Source organism: Eutrigla gurnardus, assembly GCF_963514095.1.
Source record: "Eutrigla gurnardus genome assembly, chromosome: 10".
Taxonomy (NCBI): domain Eukaryota; kingdom Metazoa; phylum Chordata; class Actinopteri; order Perciformes; family Triglidae; genus Eutrigla; species Eutrigla gurnardus.
In genome coordinates this window covers 29719215-29740315 of record NC_139924.1, presented here as the reverse complement: position 1 = coordinate 29740315, position 21101 = coordinate 29719215, and the positions used below count along the sequence as shown (strand labels likewise).

The 21101-nt window shown below is 45.0% G+C and overlaps 1 protein-coding gene across 1 annotated transcript; it reads right to left on the bottom strand.

Annotated features, from left to right (window-relative positions):
• Positions 1–1993: 1993 nt before the first annotated feature.
• LOC311019855 (uncharacterized protein) lies at positions 1994–21101 on the bottom strand. The gene is made up of 7 exons (XM_084019468.1): positions 20697–21101; positions 18110–20360; positions 16930–17111; positions 14149–14270; positions 4874–4988; positions 3200–3350; positions 1994–3069 (listed from the first exon to the last, which is right to left on the bottom strand). Exons 2-6 carry the CDS (start codon positions 20103–20105, stop codon positions 3225–3227), a joined length of 2541 nt encoding a protein of 846 aa, XP_083875594.1. The 5' UTR covers positions 20106–20360; positions 20697–21101; the 3' UTR covers positions 1994–3069; positions 3200–3224.

The window sequence follows — 21101 nt, the reverse complement described above, 5'->3', positions numbered from 1 at the left end:
GTTAGTAAAAGTATCAATTCACCAGAGGGGGATTTACTGACGTGTTTTATATCGTAGAGCAAATCTGTTCAAGTGGTTTTAAGGCAGACCTGGAGGACCTGGACTTGGAGGACCTGGTCTGGACAGAAACCGTCACTTAGAGATGAGGGAACTGAAACAGCCCGGCAGCGTCCTGGTGTTTGTGTAGACACACTGTAAGCTGAGGTCAGGTGGGTACAAAGCCTCATTGTCATGGAGATCTGACTCAGCAAATAAGCTGCTTCACTGATCCGAAGACTGCAGGCATCACACTTACGGAAACGTCTACTTTCATATTCATGTGTCAGCTTCTGTCCCAGAGACATGTAGGTGTCACTACAACGACCTCCTCGTTGTCTGAACCAACAGAAATCCATCAAAGCCGTGACATCACATGATGAACAGTCGGTTGGTCAGGAGATGCTGCAGAGTCACACTTGTGACCAGCAGCTGCTTTCAAACTTTCATCTGCATAATTAATGGAACAAGTTCTTTTAAGTCTGGACAGCTGAGTCATTTGCCATTTTCCGAAAAAGGCTCAAGACTCACCTGTTCAGACTTCACCTCGACTCTGCATAGCATGACCCACTAACCCCCCCCCCCCCCCAAAAAAAAAAAACCCTTACCTATAGCACTCTGATCGTAGCACTGTTGCTCTTGAAGTACTAGTTTACTCAGATGAGGACCTAACACTTGTTCTATTTTTAGCTCTTACTTTATCGGCAATGATACGTTGTGGTTTCTTTGTTTCCTTCTTTTGACAAATGTACTTATTGTAAGTCACTTTGGACAAAAGCGTCTGCTAAATGACCTAAATGTAAATGTAAGTCTCATACTGTTTCCCCAAATCTCCCACAGTAGCGTCAAGTCATCTGCAAAAGGTTAAATACCCGGGACAGCCAGCTAAACTACACTCAACTTCACTACACTCAACTACTCTAAACTACACTCAACTACACTACACTCAACTTCACTACACTCAACTACTCTAAACTACACTCAACTACACTACACTAAACCACACTACACTCAACTACACTACACTCAACTTCACTACACTTTACTCAACTAAACTGCACTCAACTAAACTACACTCAACTAAACCACACTCAACTAAACTACACTCAACTAAACTACACTCAACTACTCTACACTCAACTAAACTACACTCAACCACACTACACTCAACTACAGTCAACTACACTACACTCAACTAAACTACACTCAACTACACTACACTCAACTACTCTAAACTACACTCAACTACACTACACTCAACTTCACTACACTTTACTCAACTAAACTACACTCAACTACACTACACTCAACTAAACTGCACTCAACTACACTACACTCAACTTCACTACACTCAACTACTCTAAACTACACTCAACTACACTACACTAAACCACACTACACTCAACTACACTACACTCAACTTCACTACACTCAACTACTCTAAACTACACTCAACTACACTACACTTTACTCAACTAAACTACACTAAACCACACTACACTCAACTTCACTACACTCAACTACTCTAAACTACACTCAACTACACTACACTAAACCACACTACACTCAACTTCACTACACTCAACTTCACTACACTCAACTACTCTAAACTACACTCAACTACACTACACTAAACCACACTACACTCAACTTCACTACACTCAACTTCACTACACTCAACTACTCTAAACTACACTCAACTACACTACACTTTACTCAACTAAACTACACTCAACTACACTCAACTTCACTACACTCAACTACTCTAAACTACACTCAACTACACTACACTTTACTCAACTAAACTACACTCAACTACACTCAACTACACTACACTTTACTCAACTAAACTACACTCAACTACACTACACTCAACTACGTTGTGGATCACGTTTCTCTCGTTACAACTTGTCACTTCGTGGATGTTTATGTGAAACATGTGACAGGAAGCAATCAGCCTTCACACACTTTCATTTTATTACATCAGTTAACAAGGTAAAGACTCGTCATGGACCCATCGGAAAATATTCATCCTCTTTGTTTCAGCAGTTTGGAGTTTGTACAAATGGCAAACACACACATGCACACACACTCACACACAGGTGGTTTCTGAACAGCATCACATATGATGAGTGAGATATACACCAGAGTGAAATAAAGCAGTGATAGCGTGGAACAGGACGTCCAAATAAAAGATGGACAGTGCATCATTGACGTCGTCACATGTAATCAATCATCTCACAATACGCCGCTTTGATCGGCAGCTTGGTTCAGGGATGAGGTGGACTCAGCTGTGAGACAGGAAACGGGAAATAAAGAGAAACCTTTGCATGCCAAACTGAGCGTCTCTTCACCTCCCTGGAAGACAAACCTGGTTCTGTGTGGACTTCCTGTCTCTGGTTGCCGTCAACAACATGGTAAAAAACATGCATCGCTGTGCAAAACGTGACGGAGGAATCGTCGGAAACATCATCCTGCAGGTAAAAACAACATTGACTTTCTGCTACTTCCATCAACAAAGGAACAAAATGACCTTTGACCTCCACAAAGTCAGCTGACGTTGGGAAACGTTTCCGTTGGTTTCCTGCCATGACGAGGTGAGAGGTTTGTTCATTTCATTTAAAAAGCTCCGATATGCCGTTAACACTGAAAGATACAGAAAAACATGAACGCCTCTCCTTCACTGCAGCACGAAGACATAACATAATAATAACATAATAATAATATAATATGGTTCAGTGTGAGAGACTAGTCAGTAGACATCCTGAAATGTCTCATAATGGAGGTAGACGGGTCCAAAACACAGGACTTAGACCTCCCTACAACGTTGTACCCAGCAGAACCAGGAGCCAATCAAAAGGCCCGTTTCCAAAGGGGGACTGCACTTCACACAATGAGCCCAACAGAGGAATCTTTGTAAAAAGGGACGAATGATGAAACGGTGACTTGGTGACATCATGAGGTTCTCGTCCTCCAGCGTGGCGACGGCGAGGATTTCCGTCTTCATCCAGGTCACGTCTGCTCACCGGCTCACTTTAAATAACCAGGCAGAGTGCAAAGGGTCAAAGGTCAGTCGCTATTTAATGAGCAGAGAGGAAGCATGTTGTCAGTCCAGAGTCTTTAGGAACCTGCTGCTGGTCTGCCAAAACCTGCTTATTTAGACCTTAATGGATCACAGTCCAACAGGGTTACTCCATGATGTTGTCGTCATAGGACAGCCGTCGCTTAGCGACAGAGTTCTGAGTGTGCTGATTGGCTGAAGGAAGGCCGGGGGAGACATGGTGATTGGCTGTCCAGGGTGCAGATCTGCTTTCCTGCAGAGACGAAAACATGAAGATCTGAACATCTTCAACTCGCTGGTTTACAGTCATTCATAAAACAAATCAGATATTATTTTAAGTTCTCTGGTTCCAGACACAGACTGTCTGTAAGAGGTGGACGTTGTCATGGCGACAGCGTCTGTTGGTTAGTGGACTACGGGTTTGATGCCTCAAGTTTTGTATTTTGTTCGTCGCCATCTTGGATTCTTGCAACCAAAGAAAGAAGTGACCATATTTGGAGTGTGGAGGAGCGACGGATGGATCTGATCCCCAAGCGGCACCCTTACTAGATCTGGATCCATGTGGATTCTGGTGTGAAGCTGCTAACAAAGTTAGCTTCTATAATTCAAGGTTCAACGTTACAGCTAAGCGTTAAAGTCATCTTAGTAGCTAACTAGCATTGGTAGCGTGGTAGCGACCTGTCAATCAGTAGGTAAGCCCCGCCCCCTAAAGCATCCCCTGCTTTCTAGTCTGTTGGACTCTAAATGGACCTGTCAATCAGCAGGTAAGCCCCGCCCCCTAAAGCATCCCCTGCGTTCTGGTCTGTTGGACTCTAAATAGACCTGTCAATCAGCAGGTAAGCCCCGCCCCCTAAAGCATCCCCTGCTTTCTAGTCTGTTGGACTCTAAATGGACCTGTCAATCAGCAGGTAAGCCCCGCCCCCTAAAGCATCCCCTGCGTTCTGGTCTGTTGGACTCTAAATAGACCTGTCAATCAGCAGGTAAGCCCCGCACCGCCTTAAGCATCCCCTGCTTTCTAGTCTGTTGGACTCTAAATGGACCTGTCAATCAGCAGGTAAGCCCCGCCCCCTAAAGCATCCCCTGCTTTCTGGTCTGTTGGACTCTAAATGGACCTGTCAATCAGCAGGTAAGCCCCGCCCCCTAAAGCATCCCCTGCTTTCTGGTCTGGTGGACTCTAAATGGACCATAATGTACTAAATGAACATCATGCTGGATTGAAGAAGAGGAGTAAGTTAGTGTAAATATGGCCTTCAGGCAACGTAAATAGTGAAAGGTTCAGTGTTGGGTTTGTCCCTTCTGGCCTACCGTAGATACAAATGTCTCATTCTAAAGTAACGAGAACACAACGACTCTTAGTTTCTGCTGATTAAAACAGAATTCTGCATATTATAATACATTTCTGAACTGCTCCTGTATGTTTACAGATAGAACATTGATTTAACAGACAAAACATGCAAAACATAGACAATAAAACAATTTCCATGAAGACTCAACACAATATCCTTATGAAGGAGACGTGTAGCAGATGAATATGAGTCATTGGTGGTTTGGTGTTATCAGTCTTGTGAGGATTCATTTGAATGGAGCTGCAGTTTCATTTACATGACGCCACGCTTCCCTGACTAAATCTCCAACAGGCCTGAAGCTGAACCAAAGGAAGCTGAACACTGATGTTCTGCTTCATCCGCAGGAAATGATGTGTAGAAAGTGTGTGTGTGTGTGTGTGACGTCAGCATGTCAGTCAGGTGACTACGTTGTTTGACCGTCTAGACTCACAGCGAGCGGCGGCTCCAGGTGTAGCATCATCAGCAGCAGGTCACGAGAAACGCCGTCCGCTCGCTTGTTTCTCTGGCAAATCATTTTGTTCAAATCATGGAAACCGTCCAACAGCCTGCAGGGTCACATGGGAACACAGGAAATGATGATTCAGAGACCCAATTATTACACAGCTATCAACTATCACTTATACATGCTTTTTATCTCTGTAATTTTAGGTTGCCTTTTGAAAATCTGGCCAGGGACTACAGATGAAAACTAGCCTCTTTGGCTAACTCTGGCTCACTTACAGTTTGGCTGTTGATCAGTGTGCAATGTCCCTGAAATAAACCAATAAAATAAAAAAATAAAAATAAAATCACTGAAACTTTAAGTCACTGTGTTAGACAGACTCTAGAGGTGTTTAGTGTAAATACGTCACCGTGTTAGATGGAGACTCTAGAGGTGTTTAGTGTAAATACGTCACCGTGTTAGATGGAGACTCTAGAGGTGTTTAGCATGAATACGTCACCGTGTTAGATTGATACTCTAGAGGTGTTAAGTGTAAATACGTCACCGTGTTAGATAGAGACTCTAGAGGTGTTTAGTGTAAATACGTCACCGTGTTAGATGGAGACTAGAGGTGTTTAGTGTAAATACGTCACCGTGTTAGATGGAGACTCTAGAGGTGTTTAGTGTAAATACGTCACCGTGTTAGATGGAGACTCTAGAGGTGTTTAGTGTAAATACGTCACCGTGTTAGATGGAGACTCTAGAGGTGTTTAGTGTAAATACGTCACCGTGTTAGATGGAGACTCTAGAGGTGTTTAGCATGAATACGTCACCGTGTTAGATGGAGACTCTAGAGGTGTTAAGTGTAAATACGTCACCGTGTTAGATGGAGACTCTAGAGGTGTTTAGTGTAAATACGTCACCGTGTTAGATAGAGACTCTAGAGGTGTTTAGTGTAAATACGTCACCGTGTTAGATGGAGACTAGAGGTGTTTAGTGTAAATACGTCACCGTGTTAGATGGAGACTCTAGAGGTGTTTAGTGTAAATACGTCACCGTGTTAGATGGAGACTCTAGAGGTGTTTAGTGTAAATACGTCACCGTGTTAGATGGAGACTAGAGGTGTTTAGTGTAAATACGTCACCGTGTTAGATGGAGACTAGAGGTGTTTAGTGTAAATACGTCACCGTGTTAGATGGAGACTCTAGAGGTGTTTAGTGTAAATACGTCACCGTGTTAGATGGAGACTCTAGAGGTGTTTAGTGTAAATACGTCACCGTGTTAGATGGAGACTCTAGAGGTGTTTAGTGTAAATACGTCACCGTGTTAGATGGAGACTCTAGAGGTGTTTAGTGTAAATACGTCACCGTGTTAGATGGAGACTCTAGAGGTGTTAAGTGTAAATACGTCACCGTGTTAGATGGAGACTAGAGGTGTTTAGTGTAAATACGTCACCGTGTTAGATGGAGACTCTAGAGGTGTTTAGTGTTAATACGTCACCGTGTTAGATGGAGACTCTAGAGGTGTTTAGTGTTAATACGTCACCGTGTTAGATGGAGACTCTAGAGGTGTTTAGTGTAAATACGTCACCGTGTTAGATGGAGACTCTAGAGGGGTTTAGTGTAAATACCTCACCGTGTTAGATGGAGACTCTAGAGGTGTTTAGTGTAAATACGTCACCGTGTTAGATGGAGACTCTAGAGGTGTTTAGTGTAAATATGTCACCTTGTTAGATGGAGACTCTAGAGGTGTTAAGTGTAAATACGTCACCGTGTTAAATGGAGACTCTAGAGGTGTTTAGTGTAAATACATCACCGTGTTAGATGGAGACTCTAGAGGTGTTTAGTGTAAATACGTCACCGTGTTAGATAGAGACTAGAGGTGTTTAGTGTAAATACGTCACCGTGTTAGATAGAGACTAGAGGTGTTTAGTGTAAATACGTCACCGTGTTAGATAGAGACTCTAGAGGTGTTTAGTGTAAATACGTCACTGTGTTAGATGGAGACTCTAGAGGTGTTTAGTGTAAATACGTCACCGTGTTAGATGGAGACTCTAGAGGTGTTTAGTGTCACTGTGTTAGATAGAGACTCTAGAGGTGTTTAGTGTCACCATGTTAGATGGAGACTCTACAGGTGTTTAGTGTAAATACGTCACTGTGTTAGATGGAGACTTTAGAGGTGTTTAGTGTCACTGTGTTAGATAGAGACTCTAGAGGTGTTTAGTGTCACTGTGTTAGATGGAGACTCTAGAGGTGTTTAGTGTCACTGTGTTAGATGGAGACTCTAGAGGTGTTTAGTGTCACTGTGTTAGATGGAGACTCTAGAGGTGTTTAGTGTCACCATGTTAGATGGAGACTCTAGAGGTGTTTAGTGTAAATACGTCACCGTGTTAGATGGAGACTCTAGAGGTGTTTAGTGTAAATACGTCACCGTGTTAGATGGAGACTCTAGAGGTGTTTAGCGTGAATACGTCACCTTGTTAGATGGAGACTCTAGAGGTGTTAAGTGTAAATACGTCACCGTGTTAGATAGAGACTAAGAGGTGTTTAGTGTAAATACGTCACCGTGTTAAATGGAGACTCTAGAGGTGTTTAGTGTAAATACATCACCGTGTTAGATGGAGACTCTAGAGGTGTTTAGTGTAAATACGTCACCGTGTTAGATAGAGACTCTAGAGGTGTTTAGTGTAAATACGTCACCGTGTTAAATGGAGACTCTAGAGGTGTTTAGTGTAAATACATCACCGTGTTAGATGGAGACTCTAGAGGTGTTTAGTGTAAATACGTCACCGTGTTAGATAGAGACTAGAGGTGTTTAGTGTAAATACGTCACCGTGTTAGATAGAGACTAGAGGTGTTTAGTGTAAATACGTCACCGTGTTAGATAGAGACTCTAGAGGTGTTTAGTGTAAATACGTCACTGTGTTAGATGGAGACTCTAGAGGTGTTTAGTGTAAATACGTCACCGTGTTAGATGGAGACTCTAGAGGTGTTTAGTGTAAATACGTCACCGTGTTAGATGGAGACTCTAGAGGTGTTTAGTGTAAATACGTCACCGTGTTAGATGGAGACTAGAGGTGTTTAGTGTAAATACGTCACCGTGTTAGATGGAGACTAGAGGTGTTTAGTGTAAATACGTCACCGTGTTAGATGGAGACTCTAGAGGTGTTTAGTGTAAATACGTCACCGTGTTAGATGGAGACTCTAGAGGTGTTTAGTGTAAATACGTCACCGTGTTAGATGGAGACTCTAGAGGTGTTTAGTGTAAATACGTCACCGTGTTAGATGGAGACTCTAGAGGTGTTTAGTGTAAATACGTCACCGTGTTAGATGGAGACTCTAGAGGTGTTAAGTGTAAATACGTCACCGTGTTAGATGGAGACTAGAGGTGTTTAGTGTAAATACGTCACCGTGTTAGATGGAGACTCTAGAGGTGTTTAGTGTTAATACGTCACCGTGTTAGATGGAGACTCTAGAGGTGTTTAGTGTTAATACGTCACCGTGTTAGATGGAGACTCTAGAGGTGTTTAGTGTAAATACGTCACCGTGTTAGATGGAGACTCTAGAGGGGTTTAGTGTAAATACCTCACCGTGTTAGATGGAGACTCTAGAGGTGTTTAGTGTAAATACGTCACCGTGTTAGATGGAGACTCTAGAGGTGTTTAGTGTAAATATGTCACCTTGTTAGATGGAGACTCTAGAGGTGTTAAGTGTAAATACGTCACCGTGTTAAATGGAGACTCTAGAGGTGTTTAGTGTAAATACATCACCGTGTTAGATGGAGACTCTAGAGGTGTTTAGTGTAAATACGTCACCGTGTTAGATAGAGACTAGAGGTGTTTAGTGTAAATACGTCACCGTGTTAGATAGAGACTAGAGGTGTTTAGTGTAAATACGTCACCGTGTTAGATAGAGACTCTAGAGGTGTTTAGTGTAAATACGTCACTGTGTTAGATGGAGACTCTAGAGGTGTTTAGTGTAAATACGTCACCGTGTTAGATGGAGACTCTAGAGGTGTTTAGTGTCACTGTGTTAGATAGAGACTCTAGAGGTGTTTAGTGTCACCATGTTAGATGGAGACTCTACAGGTGTTTAGTGTAAATACGTCACTGTGTTAGATGGAGACTTTAGAGGTGTTTAGTGTCACTGTGTTAGATAGAGACTCTAGAGGTGTTTAGTGTCACTGTGTTAGATGGAGACTCTAGAGGTGTTTAGTGTCACTGTGTTAGATGGAGACTCTAGAGGTGTTTAGTGTCACTGTGTTAGATGGAGACTCTAGAGGTGTTTAGTGTCACCATGTTAGATGGAGACTCTAGAGGTGTTTAGTGTAAATACGTCACCGTGTTAGATGGAGACTCTAGAGGTGTTTAGTGTAAATACGTCACCGTGTTAGATGGAGACTCTAGAGGTGTTTAGCGTGAATACGTCACCTTGTTAGATGGAGACTCTAGAGGTGTTAAGTGTAAATACGTCACCGTGTTAGATAGAGACTAAGAGGTGTTTAGTGTAAATACGTCACCGTGTTAAATGGAGACTCTAGAGGTGTTTAGTGTAAATACATCACCGTGTTAGATGGAGACTCTAGAGGTGTTTAGTGTAAATACGTCACCGTGTTAGATAGAGACTCTAGAGGTGTTTAGTGTAAATACGTCACCGTGTTAAATGGAGACTCTAGAGGTGTTTAGTGTAAATACATCACCGTGTTAGATGGAGACTCTAGAGGTGTTTAGTGTAAATACGTCACCGTGTTAGATAGAGACTAGAGGTGTTTAGTGTAAATACGTCACCGTGTTAGATAGAGACTAGAGGTGTTTAGTGTAAATACGTCACCGTGTTAGATAGAGACTCTAGAGGTGTTTAGTGTAAATACGTCACTGTGTTAGATGGAGACTCTAGAGGTGTTTAGTGTAAATACGTCACCGTGTTAGATGGAGACTCTAGAGGTGTTTAGTGTCACTGTGTTAGATAGAGACTCTAGAGGTGTTTAGTGTCACCATGTTAGATGGAGACTCTAGAGGTGTTTAGTGTAAATACGTCACTGTGTTAGATGGAGACTTTAGAGGTGTTTAGTGTCACTGTGTTAGATAGAGACTCTAGAGGTGTTTAGTGTCACTGTGTTAGATGGAGACTCTAGAGGTGTTTAGTGTCACTGTGTTAGATGGAGACTCTAGAGGTGTTTAGTGTCACTGTGTTAGATGGAGACTCTAGAGGTGTTTAGTGTCACCATGTTAGATGGAGACTCTAGAGGTGTTAAGTGTAAATACGTCACCGTGTTAGATAGAGACTAGAGGTGTTTAGTGTAAATACGTCACCGTGTTAAATGGAAACTCTAGAGGTGTTTAGTGTAAATACATCACCGTGTTAGATGGAGACTCTAGAGGTGTTTAGTGTAAATACGTCACCGTGTTAGATAGAGACTCTAGAGGTGTTTAGTGTAAATACGTCACCGTGTTAAATGGAGACTCTAGAGGTGTTTAGTGTAAATACATCACCGTGTTAGATGGAGACTCTAGAGGTGTTTAGTGTAAATACGTCACCGTGTTAGATAGAGACTAGAGGTGTTTAGTGTAAATACGTCACCGTGTTAGATAGAGACTAGAGGTGTTTAGTGTAAATACGTCACCGTGTTAGATAGAGACTCTAGAGGTGTTTAGTGTAAATACGTCACTGTGTTAGATGGAGACTCTAGAGGTGTTTAGCGTGAATACGTCACTGTGTTAGATGGAGACTCTAGAGGTGTTTAGCGTGAATACGTCACCGTGTTAGATGGAGACTCTAGAGGTGTTTAGTGTCACTGTGTTAGATAGAGACTCTAGAGGTGTTTAGTGTCACCATGTTAGATGGAGACTCTAGAGGTGTTTAGTGTAAATACGTCACTGTGTTAGATGGAGACTTTAGAGGTGTTTAGTGTCACTGTGTTAGATAGAGACTCTAGAGGTGTTTAGTGTCACTGTGTTAGATGGAGACTCTAGAGGTGTTTAGTCTCACTGTGTTAGATAGAGACTCTAGAGGTGTTTAGTGTCACCGTGTTAGATGGAGACTCTAGAGGTGTTTAGTGTAAATACGTCACCGTGTTAGATGGAGACTCTAGAGGTGTTTAGCGTGAATACGTCACCTTGTTAGATGGAGACTCTAGAGGTGTTAAGTGTAAATACGTCACCGTGTTAGATAGAGACTAGAGGTGTTTAGTGTTAATACGTCACTGTGTTAGATAGAGACTCTAGAGGTGTTTAGTGTAAATACGTCACTGTGTTAGATGGAGACTCTAGAGGTGTTTAGCGTGAATACGTCACCGTGTTAGATGGAGACTCTAGAGGTGTTTAGTGTCACTGTGTTAGATGGAGACTCTAGAGGTGTTTAGTGTAAATACGTCACCGTGTTAGATAGAGACTCTAGAGGTGTTTAGTGTAAATACGTCACCGTGTTAGATGGAGACTCTAGAGGTGTTTAGTGTCACCGTGTTAGATGGAGACTCTAGAGGTGTTTAGTGTAAATAAGTCACCGTGTTAGATAGAGACTCTAGAGGTGTTTAGTGTAAATACGTCACCGTGTTAGTTAGAGACTCTAGAGGTGTTTAGTGTAAATACGTCACCGTGTTAGATGGAGACTCTAGAGGTGTTTAGCGTAAATACGTCACCGTGTTAGATGGAGACTCTAGAGGTGTTTAGTGTAAATACGTCACCGTGTTAGATGGAGACTCTAGAGGTGTTTAGTGTAAATACGTCACAGTGTTAGATAGAGACTCTAGAGGTGTTTAGCGTAAATACGTCACCGTGTTAGATGGAGACTCTAGAGGTGTTTAGTGTAAATACGTCACCGTGTTAGATGGAAACTCTAGAGGTGTTTAGTGTAAATACGTCACCGTGTTAGATGGAGACTCTAGAGGTGTTTAGTGTAAATACATCACCGTGTTAGATGGAGACTCTAGAGGTGTTTAGTGTAAATACGTCACCGTGTTAGATAGAGACTAGAGGTGTTTAGTGTAAATACGTCACTGTGTTAGATAGAGACTAGAGGTGTTTAGTGTAAATACGTCACTGTGTTAGATAGAGACTCTAGAGGTGTTTAGTGTAAATACGTCACTGTGTTAGATGGAGACTCTAGAGGTGTTTAGCGTGAATACGTCACCGTGTTAGATGGAGACTCTAGAGGTGTTTAGTGTCACTGTGTTAGATAGAGACTCTAGAGGTGTTTAGTGTCACCATGTTAGATGGAGACTCTAGAGGTGTTTAGTGTAAATACGTCACCGTGTTAGATGGAGACTAGAGGTGTTTAGTGTAAATACGTCACCGTGTTAGATGGAGACTCTAGGGGTGTTTAGTTTAAATACGTTACCGTGTTAGATGGAGACTCTAGAGGTGTTTAGTGTAAATACGTGACCGTGTTAGATAGAGACTCTAGAGGTGTTTAGCATAAATACGTCACCGTGTTAGATGGAGACTCTAGAGGTGTTTAGCGTGAATACGTCACCGTGTTAGATGGAGACTCTAGAGGTTTTTAGTGTCACTGTGTTAGATAGAGACTCTAGAGGTGTTTAGTGTAAATACGTGACCGTGTTAGATAGAGACTCTAGAGGTGTTTAGTGTAAATACGTCACCGTGTTAGATGGAGACTCTAGGGGTGTTTAGTGTAAATACGTCACCGTGTTAGATGGAGACTCTAGAGGTGTTTAGTGTAAATACGTGACCGTGTTAGATAGAGACTCTAGAGGTGTTTAGCATAAATACGTCACCGTGTTAGATGGAGACTCTAGAGGTGTTTAGTGTAAATACGTCACCGTGTTAGATAGAGACTCTAGAGGTGTTTAGTGTAAATACGTCACCGTGTTAGATGGAGACTCTAGAGGTGTTTAGTGTAAATACGTCACCGTGTTAGATGGAGACTCTAGAGGTGTTTAGCGTGAATACGTCACCTTGTTAGATGGAGACTCTAGAGGTGTTAAGTGTAAATACGTCACCGTGTTAGATGGAGACTCTAGAGGTGTTTAGCGTGAATACGTCACCGTGTTAGATGGAGACTCTAGAGGTGTTTAGTGTCACTGTGTTAGATAGAGACTCTAGAGGTGTTTAGTGTAAATACGTCACTGTGTTAGATGGAGACTCTAGAGGTGTTTAGCGTAAAAACGTCACCGTGTTAGATGGAGACTCTAGAGGTGTTTAGCATAAATACGTCACCGTGTTAGATGGAGACTCTAGAGGTGTTTAGTGTAAATACGTCACTGTGTTAGATGGAGACTCTAGAGGTGTTTAGCGTAAAAACGTCACCGTGTTAGATGGAGACTCTAGAGGTGTTTAGTGTAAATACGTCACCGTGTTAGATGGAGACTCTAGAGGTGTTTAGTGTAAATACGTCACCGTGTTAGATGGAGACTCTAGAGGTGTTTAGCGTGAATACGTCACCTTGTTAGATGGAGACTCTAGAGGTGTTAAGTGTAAATACGTCACCGTGTTAGATAGAGACTAGAGGTGTTTAGTGTAAATACGTCACTGTGTTAGATAGAGACTCTAGAGGTGTTTAGTGTAAATACGTCACTGTGTTAGATGGAGACTCTAGAGGTGTTTAGCGTGAATACGTCACCGTGTTAGATGGAGACTCTAGAGGTGTTTAGTGTCACTGTGTTAGATAGAGACTCTAGAGGTGTTTAGTGTCACCGTGTTAGATGGAGACTCTAGTAGTGTTTAGTGTAAATACGTCACCGTGTTAGATGGAGACTAGAGGTGTTTACTGTAAATACGTCACCGTGTTAGATGGAGACTCTAGAGGTGTTTAGCGTAAATACGTCACCGTGTTAGATGGAGACTCTAGAGGTGTTTAGCGTAAATACGTCACCGTGTTAGATGGAGACTCTAGAGGTGTTTAGTGTAAATACGTCACCGTGTTAGATGGAGACTCTAGAGGTGTTTAGTGTAAATACGTCACCGTGTTAGATAGAGACTCTAGAGGTGTTTAGTGTAAATACGTCACCGTGTTAGATAGAGACTCTAGAGGTGTTTAGCATAAATACGTCACCGTGTTAGATGGAGACTCTAGAGGTGTTTAGCGTGAATACGTCACCGTGTTAGATGGAGACTCTAGAGGTGTTTAGTGTCACCATGTTAGATGGAGACTCTAGAGGTGTTTAGTGTAAATACGTCACCGTGTTAGATGGAGACTAGAGGTGTTTAGTGTCACCATGTTAGATGGAGACTCTAGAGGTGTTTCTTGTAAATACGTCACCGTGTTAGATAGAGACTCAGATCCATGTTAAGTTTGACACAGTTGACTGAGTCGAGGTGATTCACCTACCCCTGGTCCTGGTCCTGGTTGGCTCTAGTCCTGAGGACCTGGGTTAGGGTTGGAATGGTACCCCTGTCACTGGGGTCACTTGAACCAGGCATGGTGGGGAAGACTTTAGCAAAGAGCGCCATCTACAGGAGAGGCAAAGACAGTCTGGGTTAATAAAGTATGAAGCTGACTCTGGTTAACATCTTCCTGCAGGCTTCTTTCACATCTGAAAGGAAAACAGCCCGAGAGCCCAGACGGGTCCCAAAGGACTCGTTTCAAGTCTGAGAACGTAGTCAGCCGTCCCCACGGCGACGTGAGGACCAGTGTTGTTTCTATGGTGACGATGCAGGACAGCATCATAATCTCTCCTTAACAAGGAGGTTACAGTTCGGAGTCCGTTTGTTTTAAATTAACTATATTTCTTTTCAACAATCCAATTTTGTTATTTGTTTGCTTGTCAGGATCCCTCGCTTCTTTTACAACTTGCTCATCAATTTCACTTTGTTACATTGGACTTTTCTGTTTCTCTTCCTTAACGTGGTACACTGACTCAGTGAAAACACAAGCCTCGCCCCCAGATCATCACTGATACGTGACTGAAGTGGTGCGCTGCTTTGATGCACCCAACGATAGAGTGCTGCAGGAATTAATCCTGAAACCCCGACATGAGTCAGCATTTATTCACTTCCTATTCCTTGGTCTTGGCGTCGGTGCATCTCTGGTTCGATGCCTAAAATCAGATCTGAGCTGAACCAAAGCCGTTCTCACGTCTGATGACTCACTCTGTGTGATCAGGGTCAGAAACGTCAGAGTTCTGTAATAATCAAAAAAATCCCATTGGCTGTTTGTGAAGGAACCAATGTGATGCTAACATCATATTGGACAACAGCAATGTGTTTAAGGATGGCTAGAACTAAAAATATTTTTGACCGACCACCGAGCCTCATTAACCGGTTGAAACCGGTTAACTGATCAGATTAAAATGCGCTATTTAAATGCGCCAACCCCCCCCCTGATTTCGATTTGCGCCTGCTTATCTCTCTCCCGTTCTGTCTCTGACTCACTCACACAGACTCTGCCCCGGCGCCGCCCTTCCACTCATTTTTTAAATCCCCTCCAGCGCGAAACATCGAGTCCCGTGGCTCATTTAGGAATAACAGCTCCGAGACGCTGCTTGTTTAGTTTGAGGAGATGGTAGTGCTAATAATAATAATAAAGCAAGATGATTATTATCATGACCTTATGTGTTACCATTGACAATCCTGAAATGTAGTAATGTCTGAATCCAAGCCCATCCAAGATAAAACAGGCACCTTCGGAATGCGTAAAAGACGCACCGGCGTGAAATTATTTCATTTGGGCTATTAAGTATAAACATGCGATTTATGAAACATTGAGTGTTCACACAAACAAAGATCTTGGAATGAGATGGCAAACTAGTCTTGTAGGCTACTCCTAGTCGCGTAGCGTGTAGTCTACTACTGTGTATAATAATTAAGATCGCATTTTCCGCACCTCGCATGCGGGAATAATTAAGACTTGAGGAGAAATTATACAGTGGGAGACGCTGTGTCTGTCATGCATGTATATCACCAAACAGGGTCAGAGCGCACAGCAGTAGATCATCATCCACAGATTCCCCGTCCAACACCAGAACGGCGGGACACCGGGGCCCGCGTTGCCCTCGCGCGCCGCTCAGACCAGCTGCAGCCCCAACTCCGGCTCCAGCTCGCGGCAAATTTGCGCGTTTCTCCACGGACAACAGGCTGCCGAGGCGCGAGACCAGGCACGAGAGGCACGCAAGCAGAACACGATCATGATTTTATTTTTATTTTTTTTAACCGACTACCGACAAGTTTAATCGGTTAATGTTAATACGGTCAACCACCGGTCAAATGGTCACCGGTGGACATCCCTAAATGTGATCCTGCAGAACTCACTCAGCATGAATACAGAAATAAACAAATACATCATCATTCAATCATTAATGCCCAGTTGATTTTAAACACAACTCGAATCCTCCATTTTCTTCATGTCACGAAAACCACGTCAATGTAATATAATACATCTACGTGACGGTTTTGTCTTCTAAAGCTAACGTTGGATTTGACGTCTAAAGCTAATGTTGGTTTTGTCGCCTAAAGCTAACGTTGGATATGTCGTCTAAAGCTAACGTTGGTTTTGTCGCCTAAAGCTAACGTTGGTTTTGTCGTCTAAAGCTAATGTTGGTTTTGTCGTCTGAAGCTAACGTTGGTTTTGTCGTCTGAAGCTAATGTTGGTTTTGTTGTCTAAAGCTAACGTTGGTTTTGTCGTCTGAAGCTAACGTTGGTTTTGTCGTCTAAAGCTAACGTTGGTTTTGTCGTCTGAAGCTAACGTTGGTTTTGTCTTCTAAAGCTAACGTTGGTTTTGTCGTCTAAAGCTAACGTTGGTTTTGTCGTCTGAAGCTAACGTTGGTTTTGTCGTCTGAAGCTAACGTTGGTTTTGTCGTCTGAAGCTAACGTTGGTTTTGTCGTCTGAAGCTAATGTTGGTTTTGTTGTCTAAAGCTAACGTTGGTTTTGTCGTCTGAAGCTAACGTTGGTTTTGTCGTCTGAAGCTAACGTTGGTTTTGTCGTCTGAAGCTAACGTTGGTTTTGTCGTCTAAAGCTAACGTTGGTTTTGTCGCCTAAAGCTAACGTTGGTTTTGTCGCCTGAAGCTAACGTTGGTTTTGTCGTCTAAAGCTAACGTTGGTTTTGTCGCCTAAAGCTAACGTTGGTTTTGTCGTCTAAAGCTATGCTTCTCACTGAATCCAAACAGAATGTACCAGACTGTGATTGGCTGAGAGGCGGTCTCTGTCCTCGTCCACGGCGCTGTTAGCCCACCACTGTCCTGCCGCGTCTCCACCTTCATCTGACCAATCCTGAGGAAAGGCTGTCCAGCTGTCGTCTGATTGGTCCCTCCAACCTGGTGTCCCGAGGGTCTTGTCCCCGGCGACAGCCTGATTTTCTGTTTTCAGACACAAAGACATTAATGTTGCAGAGATACGTCTCTAAAAAACTCTTATTATCACAACCAGACACGTCTGATGCTGTGGGGGTGTGACATCATCAACCAGCTGATCAGGCGTGGAGGGAAAATAGAGTATATAGTTCATCCTAATTAAAAAACACCTTTCATCATCCGTTCCTATCAAAACAGGAAATAAGTGATTCAATAGTAAAACCCGCCTCCTGCTCCATCTGATTGGCTGCCTGGGCGCAGTGTGACGAGTGGTGTGACTCCGCGTCTGGAGATGAAACATGAGAATACTACTGCATGCTACTACATGCTACTGCATGCTACTGCATAATACTTCTTACTATTACATGCTACTACATGCTACTGCATGCTACTGCATAATACTTCTTACTATTACATGCTACTGCATGCTACTGCATGCTACTGCATAATACTTCATACTACTACATGCTACTGCATGCTACTTCATACTACTACAAGCTAACTTTGGTTTTGTCTTCTAAAGCTAATGTTGGTTTTGTTGTCTCAAGCTAACGTTGGTTTTGTTGTCTCAAGCTAACGTTGGTTTTGTTGTCTCAAGCTAATGTTGGTTTTGTTGTCTCAAGCTAACTTTGGTTTTGTTGTCTCAAGCTAACGTTGGTTTGGTTAAAATTTAATTCACACCACTTCTTTGTACATAGTTTGGAGCTAAATGTTAACGTGAGCCACTTTACAAACGACGTCATGATTACATGAGACGTCTCCTTGATTGGCTCATAATGAAACCCTCATAACGAAACCGCGGCTGCTGATTGGTTCTGGAAGATTAACGGGGACTTATCGAGTCCTTGTGATCCGGTCTGGCCCTTTGAATCAGACTCGTGTTCACATTCCTGAAATGGTACGAAGGATTAAAAAGCACTAAAACTGTGAAAGTAGTTCGACTCCGACGTTGTTCAGAGACTCGGCTTCAAACAAATAGAAGACAGAGAGACAGACGGACTCACCAAAGTGTCCTTGGCTCCCACAATGCACCGGGGCAGACATAGTGGACCCCTCGCTCCATGCCGGCTCTCCATCCGCCTGCATGAACACTCCAAACCCATCTTCCTCCTTCTCCTCCTCCTCTCTCTCCTCCTCAGTGGCCACAGTGGAGTTCCTCTTTTCTTCCTGGTCTATGTCTCCTGCCGGCACCCCGTCCTCCTCCTCCCTCTCCAGACCGGCGGGGCCCGTTGCCATGGATCCCAGGGGGGGCGGAGAGTGATCCGGATTACCCCGGGAGGGAGAAAGAGAGGTGGAGGGATCAGCAGCGTACGTGGTCTCTCCCTTCGGTCCAACATGGTCTGACTTCCAGTGGTCTTCTAGGGACCAGGTCCTCGTTGGGTCCTCCTGGAGGTCAGACCTGGAAGGGTCTCCGTGTCGGAGATGTGAGGACGGAGCTTCTCTCTCGTTCACGGTGTCGTTCTCCTCTGACACACCATTCGGTTCTGGATTATCAAATCTGGTCACAGCCAGTTCTTCTTTACCCAGAATCCCTAGGGCTCCTCCCCCGGGCTGACCCCACTGGAGGTCTCTTTCTCTGCTGCTCTCTGGCTCCCTCTGAACTCCACAGGTCTCATGTTCAGCTTGGAGGGTGCTGCCTCCTACAGGCGTAGAGGACTCAGGGGAGGCTGCAGTGCTGATGGAGGGGAAACAGGTGGAGTCCGACACGTCCTCGGACCGGTCCGAGACCACCAAGACCTCTTCCTCTGGTCCCTCAGGAAGTGATGTAAAGTCCCCAGTCACCTGTCCAGACTGAAAGAAACCTGCGTACAGTTTGTCCTCGCTGGGAGACGTTTGTGTCTCAGCTTCTTTGATCTGGTCCACATCACAGCCCCCCCCCTCCTCCTCCTCCTGCTCGTTCTTCATCACCTCCTTCCTCCTTCCCTTCACCTCCCTGTTCAGCCAGTCTCTTGGACTCTCCTCCTGACTCCTTGGAGCTCTCCTTCCCTGACAGCAGGTTTTGTGGGAGCATGGAGGACTTCTGCCAGCTCCATCCTGTCCGTCTCTCCTGCAGGCTTCGTCCTCCTCCTGTTTGTCTCTCCTGCAGGCTTCGTCCTCTTCCTGTTTGTCTCTCCTGCAGGCTTCATCATCCTGTCTGTCTCTCCTGCAGGCTTCGTCATCCTGTCTGACTCTCCTGCAGGCTCCGTCCTCCTCCTGTCTGTCTGTCCTGCTGTCTTGCTGCAGGCTGGGAGACGGTTTCCTGCCTCCTTTGTCTCGCTCTTCCTGCCTTTCTTCCAGCCTGACGTGACTCTGCTGCTTCTCTCTGCTGGCGCCTCCTTTCTCTCGTGCTGCTGTGTTACTGGACTTCCTCCACCTCCGTCCGGATCGGACCCTGAGCCGGTTTACTCCGGTGTGTGCCGGTGGAGTCGGCCCACTGTCCCTCCTCCCGGCTCCCATGTCTCCTCCTCCTCCCGTCTTCCCTCTTCTCCAGCCCCCGACACTGCTGGAGGCAGCACTGGTCGCCACACCAGGACCGGGTCTAGCTGTGGAGTACAAGCAGCTCCCCTTCTCGGTCCGGAGGAAGAGGCACTGAGTCTGGGTCTTGCCGCACCCCTCCGAGGTCTTCAGGGTGGCGACAGTCACCAGAGCCCCGATGCCGGTCTGCCGGGCATCCAGACCCAAGGGGAGCCCGTACCCCATGCGACCCCACTCCCCGCTCAGGTACACGTCTGCAGGCCTGGGACAGGAAGTGGAACCACTGCGGCCTGCAGGAGAAGCCGCAGGAGCTGGTCCTCCTCCCGGCAGACCACCAGCCTTCCGGCGGTTCTTGGAGAAGAGGGCCCAGGCCCGGAGGCCCCGGATCAGCGGCAGGTCTGCCAGACCCAGCTCCAGTCGGCTGGGGAAGGGCAGCGAGGCTCTGGAGCACTTCTGGATCAGGTCCCTGGTGGATCCGGACACATCCAGACAGGGGTAGTTGTTGTTGTTGTTCTGCTGGAGCATGGTGCTCGTTGTCGGCCTCATCCAGCTTTTATTGTTATTTATGAACACTGGGATTTAAAGCTACAAACACACTCGCATTATAAAACAGCTGAAACCCATTCTGACTGATCTCTGAACAGTTTGTTGTGATCTGAACATCTGAGTCTGTTTGCTGACAGCAGGATGGAGTTCTAGTTCTCCTCAGACCTCCTCAAACCTCCAAACGTCCCGCCGTCAGCCAAGAGGCTGATGAAGAGGAGGCTGATGAAGAGGAGGATAAAGAAGACGCCTCTTCAGCTGCAGAGAGAAAACAAGCAGATTAGAGATGACATGTCGTCAGCAGATTCATGAAATGTTGAAGGATTTACTTTCACTTTGTGTGTCTGACTGGTTTCTGTGGAAGGGGGTCAGGCAGATGGTGTAAAATGGACCTGCAGAGCCCAGCCCCCCTTCTATGGAAGATGTGGACTCACATTGATTGTTGCATCAGCCACAGAATCCTCAACTGGACTAAAATGGGACATGAAGACCTGAATCCGCCGTTCAGATGATGAAGTCAATAACACGGTAAGGGGAGGCTCGCACCACGTGACGTCACATCCTCCTCGTCTTCGTGATGAAGATAAAGCTCACCTGGAGAAGCAGACAACGTGTCCTCGGTGTCCCCAGTCCCGGGTCTGGATCAGGCGTATGTTGAAGTCTCTCTTGAAGCCCGTTCAGACCCTCCCCGGTCTGTGGAGCATCAGAGGGATCAGGATAGTCCCTCCAGTCGGCCTGCACTGGATCTGCCCGACACGCGACCCATCGTCTAAACCTCCTCCTCCTCCTCCTCCTCGTCGTCGTCGTCTTCGTCGTCGTCCTCCTCCTCCTCCTCCTTCTCCTCCTGCTCCTCCTCTACGGGGAATCTTACCTCGGTCTCTCCCCCAGCTCGCGCGGCCTCTGCGCATCATCTCATCCGCGGCGGGTCGCGCATCGCCGCATCGTACCGCAGCAGCTCCGGTGGTCGGCGGGGCTCGTTCACTGGCAGCAGCCCACTCA

Coding starts and splice junctions, on each gene's coding strand:
- LOC311019855 (XM_084019468.1), bottom strand. CDS start 20,105: ATGAGGCCGACAACGAGCACCATGCTCCAGCAGAACAACAACAACAAC. Junction 4,989..14,148: donor AACCAGGACCAGGACCAGGG/GTAGGTGAATCA, acceptor GTGACCCTGCAG/GCTGTTGGACGGTTTCCATG. Junction 3,351..4,873: donor ACCTGGAGCCGCCGCTCGCT/GTGAGTCTAGAC, acceptor TCGTCTCTGCAG/GAAAGCAGATCTGCACCCTG.